Below are 13,867 nucleotides of genomic sequence, written 5' to 3'. Positions count from 1 at the left end.
GCCGACCCACACATTGTAGGTGCGGAGGTCTCCTCTACGCTCACTAGACTTGAGGCAGAGACTAAACCCATTGGCATTGCATGGATCTGGCTCATGCCCTATGAAGTGGGAAGAGGTATCTCCAGGTTGTCTGGGGAGGGAGGCCTATATCTGATGTGGGTAGTACCATCCACGCCCATTGTTTTGCTGCGGAACCATAAAACGGACAGAAGAAGCCTAGGTTCCCACTGGGCACGGATCACTGAATGTCAACTTGATAAAATTCAAAGGAACATACCAACATGTAACAGTCACAATGTTTCAAACATCATGACACTTATTTGGAGTCTGTGGCTCAAGTGGTTTGAAAGCTATTGTCAAATATCCAACTTGAAACTGATTTTAACTCGGTCTCTGAAAATGATGGAAACTTTTGAGATGGTCTTGGGTGAAACTGATCACTAATGCAGTTTACTTCTAGGATAGAGAGAAGAGAGCTTGGTTTTCATGTTCACCCAAAAGGTCAATCTAACGCATTGATACAATGCATTTTAATGTCATTGATGTCTATAGCGTCATGCAATGTTCAAAGAAGATATTATATTCAGATAGTCTACTGCCCTCATATCAGTCGTCACAGAATCCTGTCCGTGAATTGACTGAACACAGTTATTCTGCTGCTACTATACAAACTATCGGTACATTATAGAGAATAATTGTTTAATATGTTTACATTCCAATTAGAAAGTGTACATTCGCTTACCCTTCTGATAAGGTGCGATATGAGAAATGCTTTAACAAACGTTATGATCAGCGTCGCGTCAACCGCTTTCAACTTCCGCGTCAGGTGATTGCGGAGGTAACTTCACTCTGCGGGTTCAGGGTTCCGCCTCTAAACTAGCTAGCTAAATAAATGGTTATCCCTCTACCCAAAACAAACGAATTTCCTTTTTATAAGACCCATTGGAATAAAGCAGCAATTCACGATTGCACTCTGCAGTAGATATTTAAGAAAACATGGCTGGACGTCTACCGGCTTGTGTAGTTGACTGTGGTACAGGGTAAGTAGCATGTGTTAATGCTAATAGCTAACTAACTGATTCATTGGCTTTTGCTAGATGCACCCAGACAGGGCAGAAATGTTGGGCGTGCAAAGTAAACCAATCAAGATAACTAGCTAGTCAGCAACAACCTTAATTTGCTTAATTTCGTTTAATTCAGCCAGCAAGATCGCTAGTTAACCATTTTAGGCATTACAAGATAGTTTGCTAGTAGCTCATTTCAACCAGGGTTCCCCACTCGTTAGACGTTACATTAGTAACTTTAGTATGCATTGCTTTTAATCTTTTACCAGAGTCTACGTGACTGTTTCAATTTATGGAAGCGTATAACTGGCCTAGTCCACAGACAGTCATGCCACCTTTTAGATGAGTGGTTTCCAACCTTTTTCGGTTACTGTACCACCAACTGAAATTTCACTGCTCGGACTGAGTACCCCTATGTGCATTTTACCAGTAGGCCTATGGTCTCACGACCATACATCTATATATACCCCCTGTGGATGGCTAAGTACCACCAGGTTGTGAACCACTGCTTTAGATCATGCATCATTAGGATCTATATAACCCACTGAACTTTCTCATGCAATGCTTTTGTTGTAGGTACACAAAGATTGGATATGCTGGAAACACAGAGCCACAGTTTATTGTTCCTTCATGTAAGTATTTCTGTATCATACAGCAGCGGTTCCCCAAACTCTGTGCACATTTTGTTTTTTTGCCCGAGCACTAAACAGCTGATTCAAATAATCAACTAATCATCAAGCTTTGATAATTTGAATCACCTGTGTAGGGTTAGGGCAAAAACCACCCCTCTTCTAAGGATAATGTACCATGTTTATTCATATGTAGGCCTTGATCATGAGAATCAGTTCCTTTCCATTACACGTGAGTCATTGGACTGTACTGAGGAGTTTTAAGAGCCACGACGCTCGGTCTGAACATTAACACGCATCGCTTGCAGTATGATTTTGGAAGCATAAGGACCTTATCTTTCATATCAGCGAGAAATCATAAAAATGGGGTTAGCGTTTCCACACGGCGATATGTTCGTGTTAAGGCGCTTGTTTATGGAAAACGGGCACAATAAGTGCTAAATAGCTATCTGCGTCTCCAAACACCTGCATCCTTACGTTCAATATGACAGTCTGGTATGGGAATCTGAGAGTGAGGAGAAAAAGCAAACTAACCAGAATAGTCAACACAGCCAGCAATTGGTCGACCACAGGCACATTTGAGCATTCTGTTCTATAAGGCAACCAAAAAGAAGGCACTGGCTTTTGTTGGCGACCCCCTCCCACCCCCTACACCCTCAGTTCGAGAGGCTTCCCTCTGTCCGGCACTTCAGAATGCCCATGGCCAAGAAGAACGTGTTCAAACATTAATTTGTTCCTTGTGCTGTTGGACTACTAATTGCAAAGTAAATTGTATCGGTTTATGTACTTATCTATCTAGTGCAGTTGAGAAAGTGGTAGTTTGTGAATCTATTCATGTCCTCTGTTAGTGTATGCAACATGGACTGACTCGTTTAAATGTGTATGATTTGAGAATGTACAGTTTAAGTCGGAAGTTTACATTCACCTTAGGCAAATACATTTAAAATCAGTTTTTCACAATTCCTGACATTTAATCCTAGTAAAAAGTAACTGTCTTAGGTCAGTTAGGATCACCACTTTATTTTAAGAATATGAAATGTCAGAATAATAGTGAATTATTTCAGCTTTTATTTCTTTCATTACATTCTCAGTGGGTCAGAAGTTTACATGCACTCAATTAGTATTTGGTAGCATTGCCTTTAAATTGTTTAACTTGGGGCAAACGTTTCGTGTAGCCTTCCACAAGCTTCCCACAATAAGTTGGGTGAATTTTGGCCTATTCCTCCTGACAGAGCTGGTGTAACTGAGTCAGGTTTGTAGGCCTCCTTGCTCGCACACGCTTTTTCAGTTCTGCCCACAAATGTTCTATAGGATTGAGGTCAGGGCTTTGTGATGGCCACTCCAATACCTTGACTTTGTTGTCCTTAAGCCATTTTGCCACAACTTGGAAGTATGCATGGGGTCATCGTCCATTTGGAAGACCTATTTGCGACCAAGCTTTAACTTCCTGACTGATGTTGTGATATGTTTATTCAATATATCCTAAATCGTTTTCCTCCCTCATGATGCCATCTATTTTGTGAAGTGCACCAGTCCCTCCTGCAGCAAAGCACCCCCACAACATGATGTTGCCACCCCTGTGCTTCATGGTTGGGATGGTCTTCTTCGGCTTGCAAGCCTCCCCCTTTTTCCTCCAAACATAACAATGGTCATTATGGCCAAACAGTTCTGTTATTGTTTCATCAGACCAGAAGACATTTCTCAAAAAAGTGTGATCTTTGTCCCCATGTGCAGTTGCAAACCGTAGTCTGGCTTTTTCTATGGCGGTTTTGGAGCAGTGGCTTCTTCCTTGCTAAGCGGCCTTTCGGGTTATGTTGATATAGGACTCGTTTTACTGTGCATATATGCACTTTTGTACCTGTTTCCTCCAGCATCTTCACAAGGTCCGTTGCTGTTCTGGGATTGATTTGCACTTTTCGCACCAAAGTACGTTCATCTCCAGGAGACAGAATGCGTCTCCTTCCTGGGCAGTATGATGGCTGCGTGGTCGCATGGTGGTTATACTTGCGTACTATTGTTTGTACAGATGAACGTGGTACCTTCAGGCATTTGGAAATTGCTCTCAAGGATGAACCAGACTTGTGGAGGTCTACAATTTTATATCTGAGGTCTTGACTGATTTTCCCATGATGTCAAGCAAAGAGGCACTGAGTTTGAAGGTAGGCCTTGAAATACATCCACAGGTACACCTCCAATTGACTCAAATGATGTCAATTAGCCTATCAGAAGCTTCTAAAGCCATGACATAATTTTCTGGAATTTTCCAAGCTGTTTAACGGCACAGGCAACTTAGTGTATGTAAACTTCTAAACCGCTGGAATTGTGATACAGTGAAATAATCTGTCTGTTAACAATTGGTGGAAGAATGACTTGTGTCATGCACAAAGTAGATGTCCTAACCGACTTGCCAAGACTATAGTTTGTTAACAAGAAATTTGTGGAGTGGTCGAAAAACTAGTTTCAATGTCTCCAACCTACGTGTATGTAAACTTCCGACTTCGACTGTATGTGTATGTGATTATTTTAATGGAAGGTGATGCCAAAGAAAAATGTCCATCCTGGATGGACAGTGTTATTCTGTTCTAAATGGAAGATGGATGCCTCAAATCTGTTTTCACTGAAAATGTCTGTCTGCTGCAACTGTGTTAATACAGTGAGTGTGCATCTTACATTTGTGAAATTATATGAGAGTAGGGTGATTTATGTTTTTAGAACCATACCGCAATTGAGATTCGATTCAAGATGGAGTATTTGTCTCTTTTGGCTTTCAGAGCCAATTTACCCTTAAAATAGAAAATCCTTGGTCTATTAGGATTAACTTTAGGCTCCTTTAGTCCATTATTTGGCTAACTCATAAGGCGGACATACTGTGTGGCCATTAGTTAAATGAATCTGCTGAAAGCATTTTGGTATCGGTCCTTCCTGTTTTTCTTATCTGATTGGAGTGCTCAAAGGAAGTAGGCGAGCACGCCTAATTCAACAAATGTAAAACCACAAAGTTTGAAGTTGGCCGCCTTCCTCTAGCATTGAGTCATCCAGTGGACGCTAAATGGCAATGCTAGCTTGTTAGAGGACCGTAAACTAGTTACTCGGTGACCAATCCAAACCATTTTTGGCTATTTTCAATCATCTTAGCCTATTCACTTGTTTTCAGTACTTGAAAGCTGTCCAGACACAGCTTGAAAGGAAGCTAGTCCAGCCTATATTCAGTGATATGGCTCCATAGCAGAAGTCCCCTTGTGCCCCTGCTGACTAGAATAACGGACAAGCTTGCCAAGGCCACCTGACTGTGGACTTGAAGTAGCCGGTAGATTGATGATGTGCACTTTTAGAAGCATGGATGGCTGACAAGTAGGCCTAAACATTTAGAGGCTACAAGGAAGTAGTTGAACGAGCAATGTTCATCGTCCGACATTATAATAATATATAATGTATGCCATTTTAGCACACTTTTATCAAAATTGACTTAGTCATGCGTGCATACATTTTAATGTACGTGTGGGCCCAGGAAACCAAAGTGCTCTTGGTAAATCTTTGTCAATGAAGTTACATTATGCAGTTAGTTAAAGGCCCAATGCAGCTGTTTTTGTATATCAACATCAAATCATTTCTGGGTACAATTTAAGTACCTTACTGCAATAGCTTTCCATTAAAATGGTTAAAAAGAAACAAATGGCTTTTAAGCAAAATATTATAATTCTCAAGCAGTAATGTTGCTAGGACTGTTTGGGAGGAGTCTGAGTGGGGATGGGAAAAAAATAGCAGTTATTGGCAAAGCGGTTTGGAACTCTCTTTTGTTATTGGTGTAACTTATTTACCGTCTTGTGATGTCACCAGGCAAGCCATAACTCCACCCATGTAAAACCTGCTGGTTAGAAGGTCCTGTATCGAATGTATTTTCAAATCAAAAGAGAGTGATGGCGCTCTCCCAGAAGCTTAGCTGGTGGGTAAAACACGTAAATTCAGACAAAACAGGGGTGTAATGGGTTGGCACTCAAAGTTGTTGGATAAAGCTTACCTCATTTATTCAATGTTGTGAAAATAATTAAAAACATAAAATAACGGATCTGGTTGAAAATGGCATATGTGACATTGATATTAGTCAAACATTTATTCCAGTGATAAAATTGTCTAAAAAGCACAAGTAGGTTAAATTTGGTCATAAAGTCAGTATCGTCCAAAACACTTACTCATGGTTTTGGTTTTGATTTCAACCATGCCCATTACCGCGGGATACATATCTAGTCGTATAGCAGAACACAGACAGCGAGACAGACTTGCCCAGCAGCACAGAAGATCGCACTTTGTTTACAAAAAACAACTCGTCACAAAAATGTTTTACTTGAGAAATACTGCACCAAACACCTTAGCTAGATGTAAAACCGTGTGACTTAAAGCACCTCGGCAAAAACGTTAAAAAAAATTACAGAATTCTTGAGTTACTATGAATTCCAAACCACTCCCATATTTGTTTATTTATTTTCCCTTCTGTACTTGAATTATTTGCACATAGATATAACACTGTACATAGCCATATTATGACATTTGAAATGTCTGTATTTCTTTCAAACTTTTGTGCGTGTAATGTTCACTGTTAATTTAATTGTTTATCCATTTCACGTGCTTTGGCAATGTAAACGTGTTTCCCATGCCAAGAAAGCCCTTTGAATTGATTTGAATTTAATTGAATTCATTCTGACTATTTTGAGAAAGTGATACTGACTTTATTCCTACGGTGTCTCATGAGGGACAAACATCAGTAACCGCCACATCGAACCACACCCCCATGACTGAAATCTTGTTTTTCGTAATGAGCAACCGAAAAACCCATGCAGAGTCAGTGCGTTCAGTATCTCTTTAATAAAAATGTGGCTTATGTTTAGCATAGGCAGTTTGCTTTCCCTATGCTTGATTTAATCAGTTCACCTGTGTAACGTTGCCTATCAGCACCCTCAAGTCATCAACAATGTCCTAATCATATGTAGGCTGGTACTAAGGATTGATGGAGTTGAATCTTCCTAAACTTCAGGTATTGCCATCAAAGAGTCGGCCAAGGTTGGAGACCAAGCCCAGCGCAGGATGACGAAGGGGGTGGACGATCTGGACTTTTACATCGGTGACGAGGCAATAGACAAACCAAATTATGCAACAAAGGTACATTGCATTTTCCAGTGATGGAGGTTTACTTAAAGGGGAAGTCTGCAGTTGCTACATACGTTTTTGGACTTTAATGATATTAGTTCTGGAAGAAAATAACTTCAATATGACTCATGGGCTTAGTTCAACTGGCATATCCCATCAGAACCGAAAATATCCTCTTGTTTTACTCCAATGTTTGTAAACAAAACATGGTGAAAACTACGATGTTGGATGGTCAGTCTTTGCAACCATATCTCTTATCTATGGATTTTAGAGCGGTTAAATTTCTGCCGCCCAATTAGTCAGCTTTTTCCTCGAAACAACAGTGTCGGGGAGTTCGCTTTGTTATTGCCCCTTTTTAAAGTTGAAATGTAAAGTCATGCTGAAGGCCTGTTAGAACTGAGTAGCCTAATGGAGAAATGTTGGGTGTGGTTGTTCCCCTTGTTACAGTGGCCCATTCGTCATGGGATCGTGGATGACTGGGATCTCATGGAGAGGTTCATGGAACAGGTCATCTTCAAGTATCTGCGGGCAGAGCCCGAAGACCACTACTTCCTCTTGGTACGTTCATAACATGCACGTTAGTGTGGAAAGTACGCTATTTAGTAGCAGGAACCTATGGGATTTGTACTTTTCTTTTCCACAGACAGAGCCTCCTCTGAATACCCCTGAAAACCGAGAGTACACAGCAGAGATAATGTTTGAGTCCTTCAACGTTCCAGGTCTTTACATCGCTGTACAGGTAAATCCTCTCTGTTCTTGGTTGGTTCTATATAATCTCTCTCTCTCTGCACCTCGTCATGTTCAAGGGTCAAGTCAAACTTGATTTTGAGTACATTATCACAACTCTCAACACATTTCACAGAGAAAATGAGGGTGTCCGTCAAACTCTTGGGTGGATCTCAATTCTGGGTCCCTTTTCAAAAAAGGAGTAGGAGTGCTGATCTAGGTTCAGAACTCCCCTGACTATATAATTGTATTGATTTGTTATCTAAAAGTCTAAACTGATCCTAGATTTAGCACTCCTTTGCGAAATACGGGTTGTCGTCATTAGTGGAAAGTGACACGGTCTGTGTTTTCCTCCTCAGGCGGTCCTGGCGCTGGCAGCCTCATGGACCTCCAGACAATTGGGCGAGAGGACCCTGACGGGGACGGTGATTGACAGCGGTGACGGGGTCACCCACGTCATCCCAGTGGTGGGTGCATTCGTTCGATCATCATTCCATACAGTCTTTACTAGAACTGGGTCATGTTTAGTAGGTAGCAAACGTTTTGAAACAAAGTGGAACGTGGAGGTACTTCCTGAACTTGTCCAACAAGAGTGCATTTTCTTAATCTGCTGTAAATGTTTGGAACAGTGTGCCCTACTGAACACTACTCGGATGTATTCTAACTATATACTATTGCTAACACATACATGGTAACGTTACATTACTGTACGAGTGATAATAGATTGTGTTGTCAATCGGTGTTGTTTTCTTCCAGGCAGAAGGCTACGTCATCGGTAGCTGTATAAAGCACATCCCCATCGCTGGTCGAGACATCACCTACTTCACCCAGCAGCTGCTGAGAGAGCGGGAGGTGGGCATCCCACCAGAGCAGTCATTGGAAACAGCCAAAGCCATCAAGGTACCAGCACATTTCTAACTTTTTTTGTTCCCTTCACAAACCAAAGGAATTATTACCTGTATTATTTGTGAGCATTTCTCAGGTTAAACAGCAGAGGTCAGTAGTGCTGCACCATTGACCAGAGATGTACAGTCACAGATCATGACTCCTTGTTAACTATTTGGCATCTATCCAGTGTCTTATGTACACTCGGTTATGACTTACAATTGATAATGATTTCATATTGTGTTCCAGGAAAGGTTCAGTTATGTCTGCCCTGACCTGGTGAAAGAGTTCAACAAGTACGATACGGACGGCTCTAAGTGGATCAAGCAGTACATGGGCATCAACTCCATCAGCAAGAAGGAGTTCACCATCGACGTGGGCTACGAGCGCTTCCTTGGCCCTGAGATCTTCTTCCACCCAGAGGTATGATCACCTTGATTTTCAATAAATATTGTTGTGCTTGTGTTATGTATCTAGTTATTGTATCTAGTGCTGAGAGATTTAATGCTTTTTGGTTCGATTATTAAAACATAATCACAGATTTCGGTTTCAATATTATTTTGAAAACATGAAATGCGTTGTTCATTATGTGGGCAACACAGAATAAAATAATTAATAAAAGTCTCGTGATGGTAGTGAGTGCCCATTACTGCTTATCACTTAATAACCATTTATTTATTGACTTTAATCAAATATTTCAGTTGTGTATATTACATTTGTTTTATTTGATGACTTTATTTCATTCTAAGTCATCGTCTCATCTCTATAGAGCTGCTGCCTATGCTGTCTGACAAAATCACTATTTTGTAGTTTTTCAAAGTAAATAAGGCATACTTTTATGACTGCTGAAAACCAACTGTCAAAACACTTAGATCATGTATATTCAGGTAGATACCTTTGTATAGTGTATGTGGACACCCCTTCAAATTAGTGGATTTGGCTATTTCAGCCACACCCCTTGCTGACGTGTATAAAATTGAGCACACCGCCATGCAATCTCCATAGACAAACATTGGCAGTAGAATGTCCTCACTGCAGAGCTCAGGGACTTTCAACGTGGCACCCTCATAGGATGCCACCTTTCCAACTAGTCAGTTTGTCAAATTTCTGCCCTGCTAGAGCTGTGCCGGTCAACTGTAAGTGCTGTTATTTAGAAGTGGAAACATCTAAGAGCAACAATGGCACAGCCGTGAAGTGGTAGGCCACACAAGCTCACAGAACGGGACCGCCAAGTGCTGAAGCGCATAGCGTGTAAAATTAATCTGTTCTTGGTTGCAACACTCACTACCGAGTTCCAAACTGCCTCTGGAAGCAACGTCAGCACAATAACTGTGTCGGGAGCTTCATGAAATGGGTTTTGATGGCTGAGCAGCCGCACACAAGCCTAAGATCACCATGCGCAATGCCAAGCGTCGGCTGGAGTAGTGTCTAGCTCGCCGCCCTTGGACTCTGGAGCAGTGTAAATTTGTTCTCTGTAGTGATGAATCAGGCTTCACTATCTGGCAGTCCGACAGACAAATCTGTGTTTGGCGGATGCCAGGAGAGGTCTATGTGCCCAAAAGCAAAGGGCTGGGGCTGTTTTTCATGGTTCGGGCTAGGCCCCATAGGTCCAGTGAAGGGAAATCGTAACGCTACAGCATACAATGACATTCTAGACAATTCTGTGCTTCCAACTTTGTGGCAACAGTTTGGGGAAGGCCCTTTCCTGTTTCAGCACGACAATAGCCCCGTGCACAAAGCGATGTGCATACAGAAATGTTTTTTTGAGATCAGTGTGGAAGAACTTGACTGGCCTGCACAGAGCCGTGACCTCAACCCCATCGAACACCTTTGGGATGAATTGAAACGGTGACTACGAGCCAGGCCTAATCACCCAACATTAGTGCCCAACCTCACGAACGCTCGTGGCTGAATGGAAGCAAGACCCTGCAGCAATGTTCCAACATCTAGTGGAAAGCCTTGAAGAGTAGAGACTGTTATAGCAGCAAAGAGGGGACCAATTCCATATTAATGCCTATGATTTTGGAATGCGATGTTCGACGGGCAGGTGTCATATGATGTACCTCGCAAAGTAACAGCTGCTCTCTGTCACCTCACGACCACTCTTTCTTCTCTGTTCAGTAGCAGGCTTAAAATAAAGACTGGACAAGTAGATGCACAATGGATTATGGTCATTGTAGCTAATTACCACGTTTTAATGCGCTAAACTATATAGAATATTGGCCTGTTGGAAACTACAACTACATTGCACAGTTCAGGCTGGATCTGATTTATCTCTAGAGAAACTGTGAGACGTGCGGCATTGAGCTCACAGGGAAAAAAACGGAAAGAATTGGAATTCAAATAATTTAACTGACATTTCTGTTAATCACTCGGCTCCAATTGTATCATAATAACATTGGTTGTACTGTATGTGTTGTACTTTCCTCCTCCCCCAGTTTGCCAACCCTGACTTCACCCAACCCATCTCCGAGGTTGTTGATGAAGTCATTCAGAACTGCCCTATCGACGTCAGACGTCCCCTCTATAAGGTACGCCTGGGGAGTTCAAGTTTTGTTTTATTTTTTTCACATGACAGGCAACAAGAACATTGCGTTTGACAATAGAAAAGCAGTCCTCGTGATTTACTGAAACGATATACTTATGCCAGATACTGAGACTTGTCTCCATCCAGAAGTTATGAGATTAAGTAGGAGGATGACATGTTTCATTTTCTAAGTGATCTATTCAGGAGTATGTCGATGTTCCAAGTGTCTATTTACCTTGTCTGTTGCTATGCAGAACATCGTGCTCTCTGGAGGCTCCACTATGTTCAGAGACTTTGGCCGACGTCTGCAGAGGGACCTGAAAAGGACAGTGGACGGCAGACTGAAACTCAGCGAGGAACTGAGCGGTGGCAAGCTGAAGGTGAGAACCGATTTGACATTTGACCTAGTCAGCTGATGTACTCTATACGGATGCTACAGCTTTATGGGTGTTGTGGCTCCTAAAATGTTCAAAATGATGTCATATTTTTGCATTTCCAGCATAATCATGTTATTGGCTCAATAATGATATGTTTCATGTTTTCTTGCCAGCCCAAACCCGTCGACGTGCAAGTCATCACTCACCACATGCAGAGATATGCGGTTTGGTTCGGCGGGTCTATGTTGGCATCAACTGTGAGTTCTAAAACTTAGTAACATGAGGAGAGAGAGGGGGAGAGAGAGGGGGAGAGGGAGTAAATGTCACATGCTGTTGTGCAAATGGAATAGACAACAGGTGGAAATTATAGGCAATTAGCAAGACACCCCCAATAAAGGAGTGGTTCTGCAGGTGGTGACCACAGACCACTTCTCAGTTCCTATGCTTCCTGGCTGATGTTTTGGTCACTTTTGAATGCTGCCGGTGCTTTCACTCTAGTGGTAGCATGAGACGGAGTCTACAACCCACACATGTGGCTCAGGTAGTGCAGCTCATCCAGGATGGCACATCAATGCGAGCTGTGGCAAGAAGGTTTGCTGTGTCTGTCAGCGTAGTGTCCGGAGCATGGAGGCGCTACCAGGAGACAGGCCAGTACACCAGGAGATGTGGAGGAGGCCGTGTGCATGTGTCTGCTCAAATGGTCAGAAACCGACTCCGTGAGGGTGGTAGAGGGCCCAACGTCCACAGGTGGGGGTTGTGCTTACAGCCCAACACCGTGCAGGACGTTTGGCATTTGCCAGAGAACACCAAGTTTGGCAAATTCGCCACTGGCGCCCTGTGCTCTTCACAGATGAAAGCAGGTTCACACTGAGCACATGTGACAGAGTCTGGAGATGCCGTGGAGAACGTTCTGCTGCCTGCAACATCCTCCAGCATGACCGGTTTGGCGGTGGGTCAGTCATGGTGTGGGGTGGCATTTCTTTGGGGGGCCGCACAGCCCTCCATGTGCTCGCCAGAGGTAGCCTGACTGCCATTAGGTACCGAGATGAGATCCTCAGATCCCTTGTGAAACCATATGCTGGTGCGGTTGGCCCTGGGTTTCTCCTAATGCAAGACAATGCTAGACCTCATGTGGCTGGAGTGTGTCAGCAGTTCATGCAAGAGGAAGGCATTGATGCTATGGACTGGCCCGCCCGTTCCCCAGACCTGAATCCAATTGAGCACATCTGGGACATCATGTCTCGCTCCATCTACCAACGCCACATTGCACCACAGACTTCCAGGAGTTGGTGGATGCTTTAGTCCAGGTCTGAGAGGAGATCCCTCAGGAGACCATCCGCCACCTCATCAGGAGCATGCCCAGGCGTTGTAGGGAGGTCATACAGGCACGTGGCGGCCACACACACTACTAAGCCTAATTTTGACTTGTTTAAGGACATTACATCAAAGTTGGATCAGTCTGTAGTGTGGTTTTCCACTTTTAATTTTGAGTGTGACTCCAAATCCAGACCTCCATGGGTTGATACATTTGATTTCCATTGATCATTTTTGTGTGATTTTGTTGTCAGCACATTCAACTATGTAAAGAAAAAAGTATTTAATAAGAATATTTAATTCATTCAGATCTAGGATGTGTTATTTTAGTGTTCCCTTTATTTTTTTGAGCTGTGTGTGTGTATGCATGTATATATATATATATATATATATATATATATATATATATATATATATATTCTACTGATGTAAAAGCTAAAGACAGACACGTGGAGGCTTTGTTAGCCTTGGCTAGAATATAAAATAGGAAACTTGAAAGAAAGTGTACACCAACAAATAATAACGGTCATATCTACTCTTTCCTCAGCCGGAGTTTTACCAAGTGTGCCACACCAAAAAAGACTATGAGGAAATCGGACCGAGCATCTGCCGCCATAACCCTGTCTTCGGGGTCATGTCTTAAAAAGGACTTCCCTCAGTTATCACTGGAGCTTGCATTTTGGAGCACAATGGAGTTGACAGACAGAGGCAGAGTGGCATTACTGCACTACGGTCGCTACTTAATCCAGCCTATTTCCAGGGCTACGGTTAAAGACAAAATACAGGAAGAGAATGACAGAAATGGAATGACTAGATTCTATTCCTATGGAGAATGACTCATTTATCAACTGCAGACCAACTATCAGGCTGACAAACGGGGGGTGAATATCTATGTAAAAGAGAAGGAAATGGTGTCTTAAAGCATTTTCAGAGCAATTGTGTGGACACAAAATAATGTGCAAGATAATAAAGGCAACTTATGTATGGTTAAGTATGTGCCCGACGTATGTTATTATTATGGTATCCACACGTACAGCAATTAAGTACAGTTGGATTATATTTAGTCAATAGCTCTTTTTTTCAGATATTCAGTGTTCAAGGGTAGATCTTGTTGATATTTCATATTATTGAGTATTTTTATATATATATATATATATATATATATATATCCACACACACAGTCGTGGCCAAAAGTTTTGAGAA

At 42.3% G+C, this 13,867-nt stretch overlaps 1 protein-coding gene across 1 annotated transcript; it reads left to right on the top strand.

Moving 5' to 3' along the window:
- The first annotated feature begins 846 nt into the window (after positions 1-846).
- On the top strand, positions 847-13,660 carry LOC139372521 (actin-related protein 3-like). Its single transcript, XM_071112252.1, has 12 exons — positions 847-1,040; positions 1,641-1,696; positions 6,723-6,847; positions 7,283-7,393; positions 7,479-7,574; positions 7,921-8,028; positions 8,318-8,461; positions 8,696-8,869; positions 10,885-10,977; positions 11,228-11,353; positions 11,524-11,607; positions 13,212-13,660. The coding sequence occupies exons 1-12, from the start codon at positions 997-999 to the stop codon at positions 13,305-13,307; spliced, it is 1,257 nt and encodes a 418-aa protein (XP_070968353.1). The 5' UTR covers positions 847-996; the 3' UTR covers positions 13,308-13,660.
- Positions 13,661-13,867: the final 207 nt, after the last annotated feature.

Source organism: Oncorhynchus clarkii, chromosome 18 (genome assembly GCF_045791955.1).
Source record: "Oncorhynchus clarkii lewisi isolate Uvic-CL-2024 chromosome 18, UVic_Ocla_1.0, whole genome shotgun sequence".
Lineage (NCBI taxonomy): Eukaryota > Metazoa > Chordata > Actinopteri > Salmoniformes > Salmonidae > Oncorhynchus > Oncorhynchus clarkii.
This window is presented reverse-complemented; position numbering and strand designations above follow the sequence as displayed.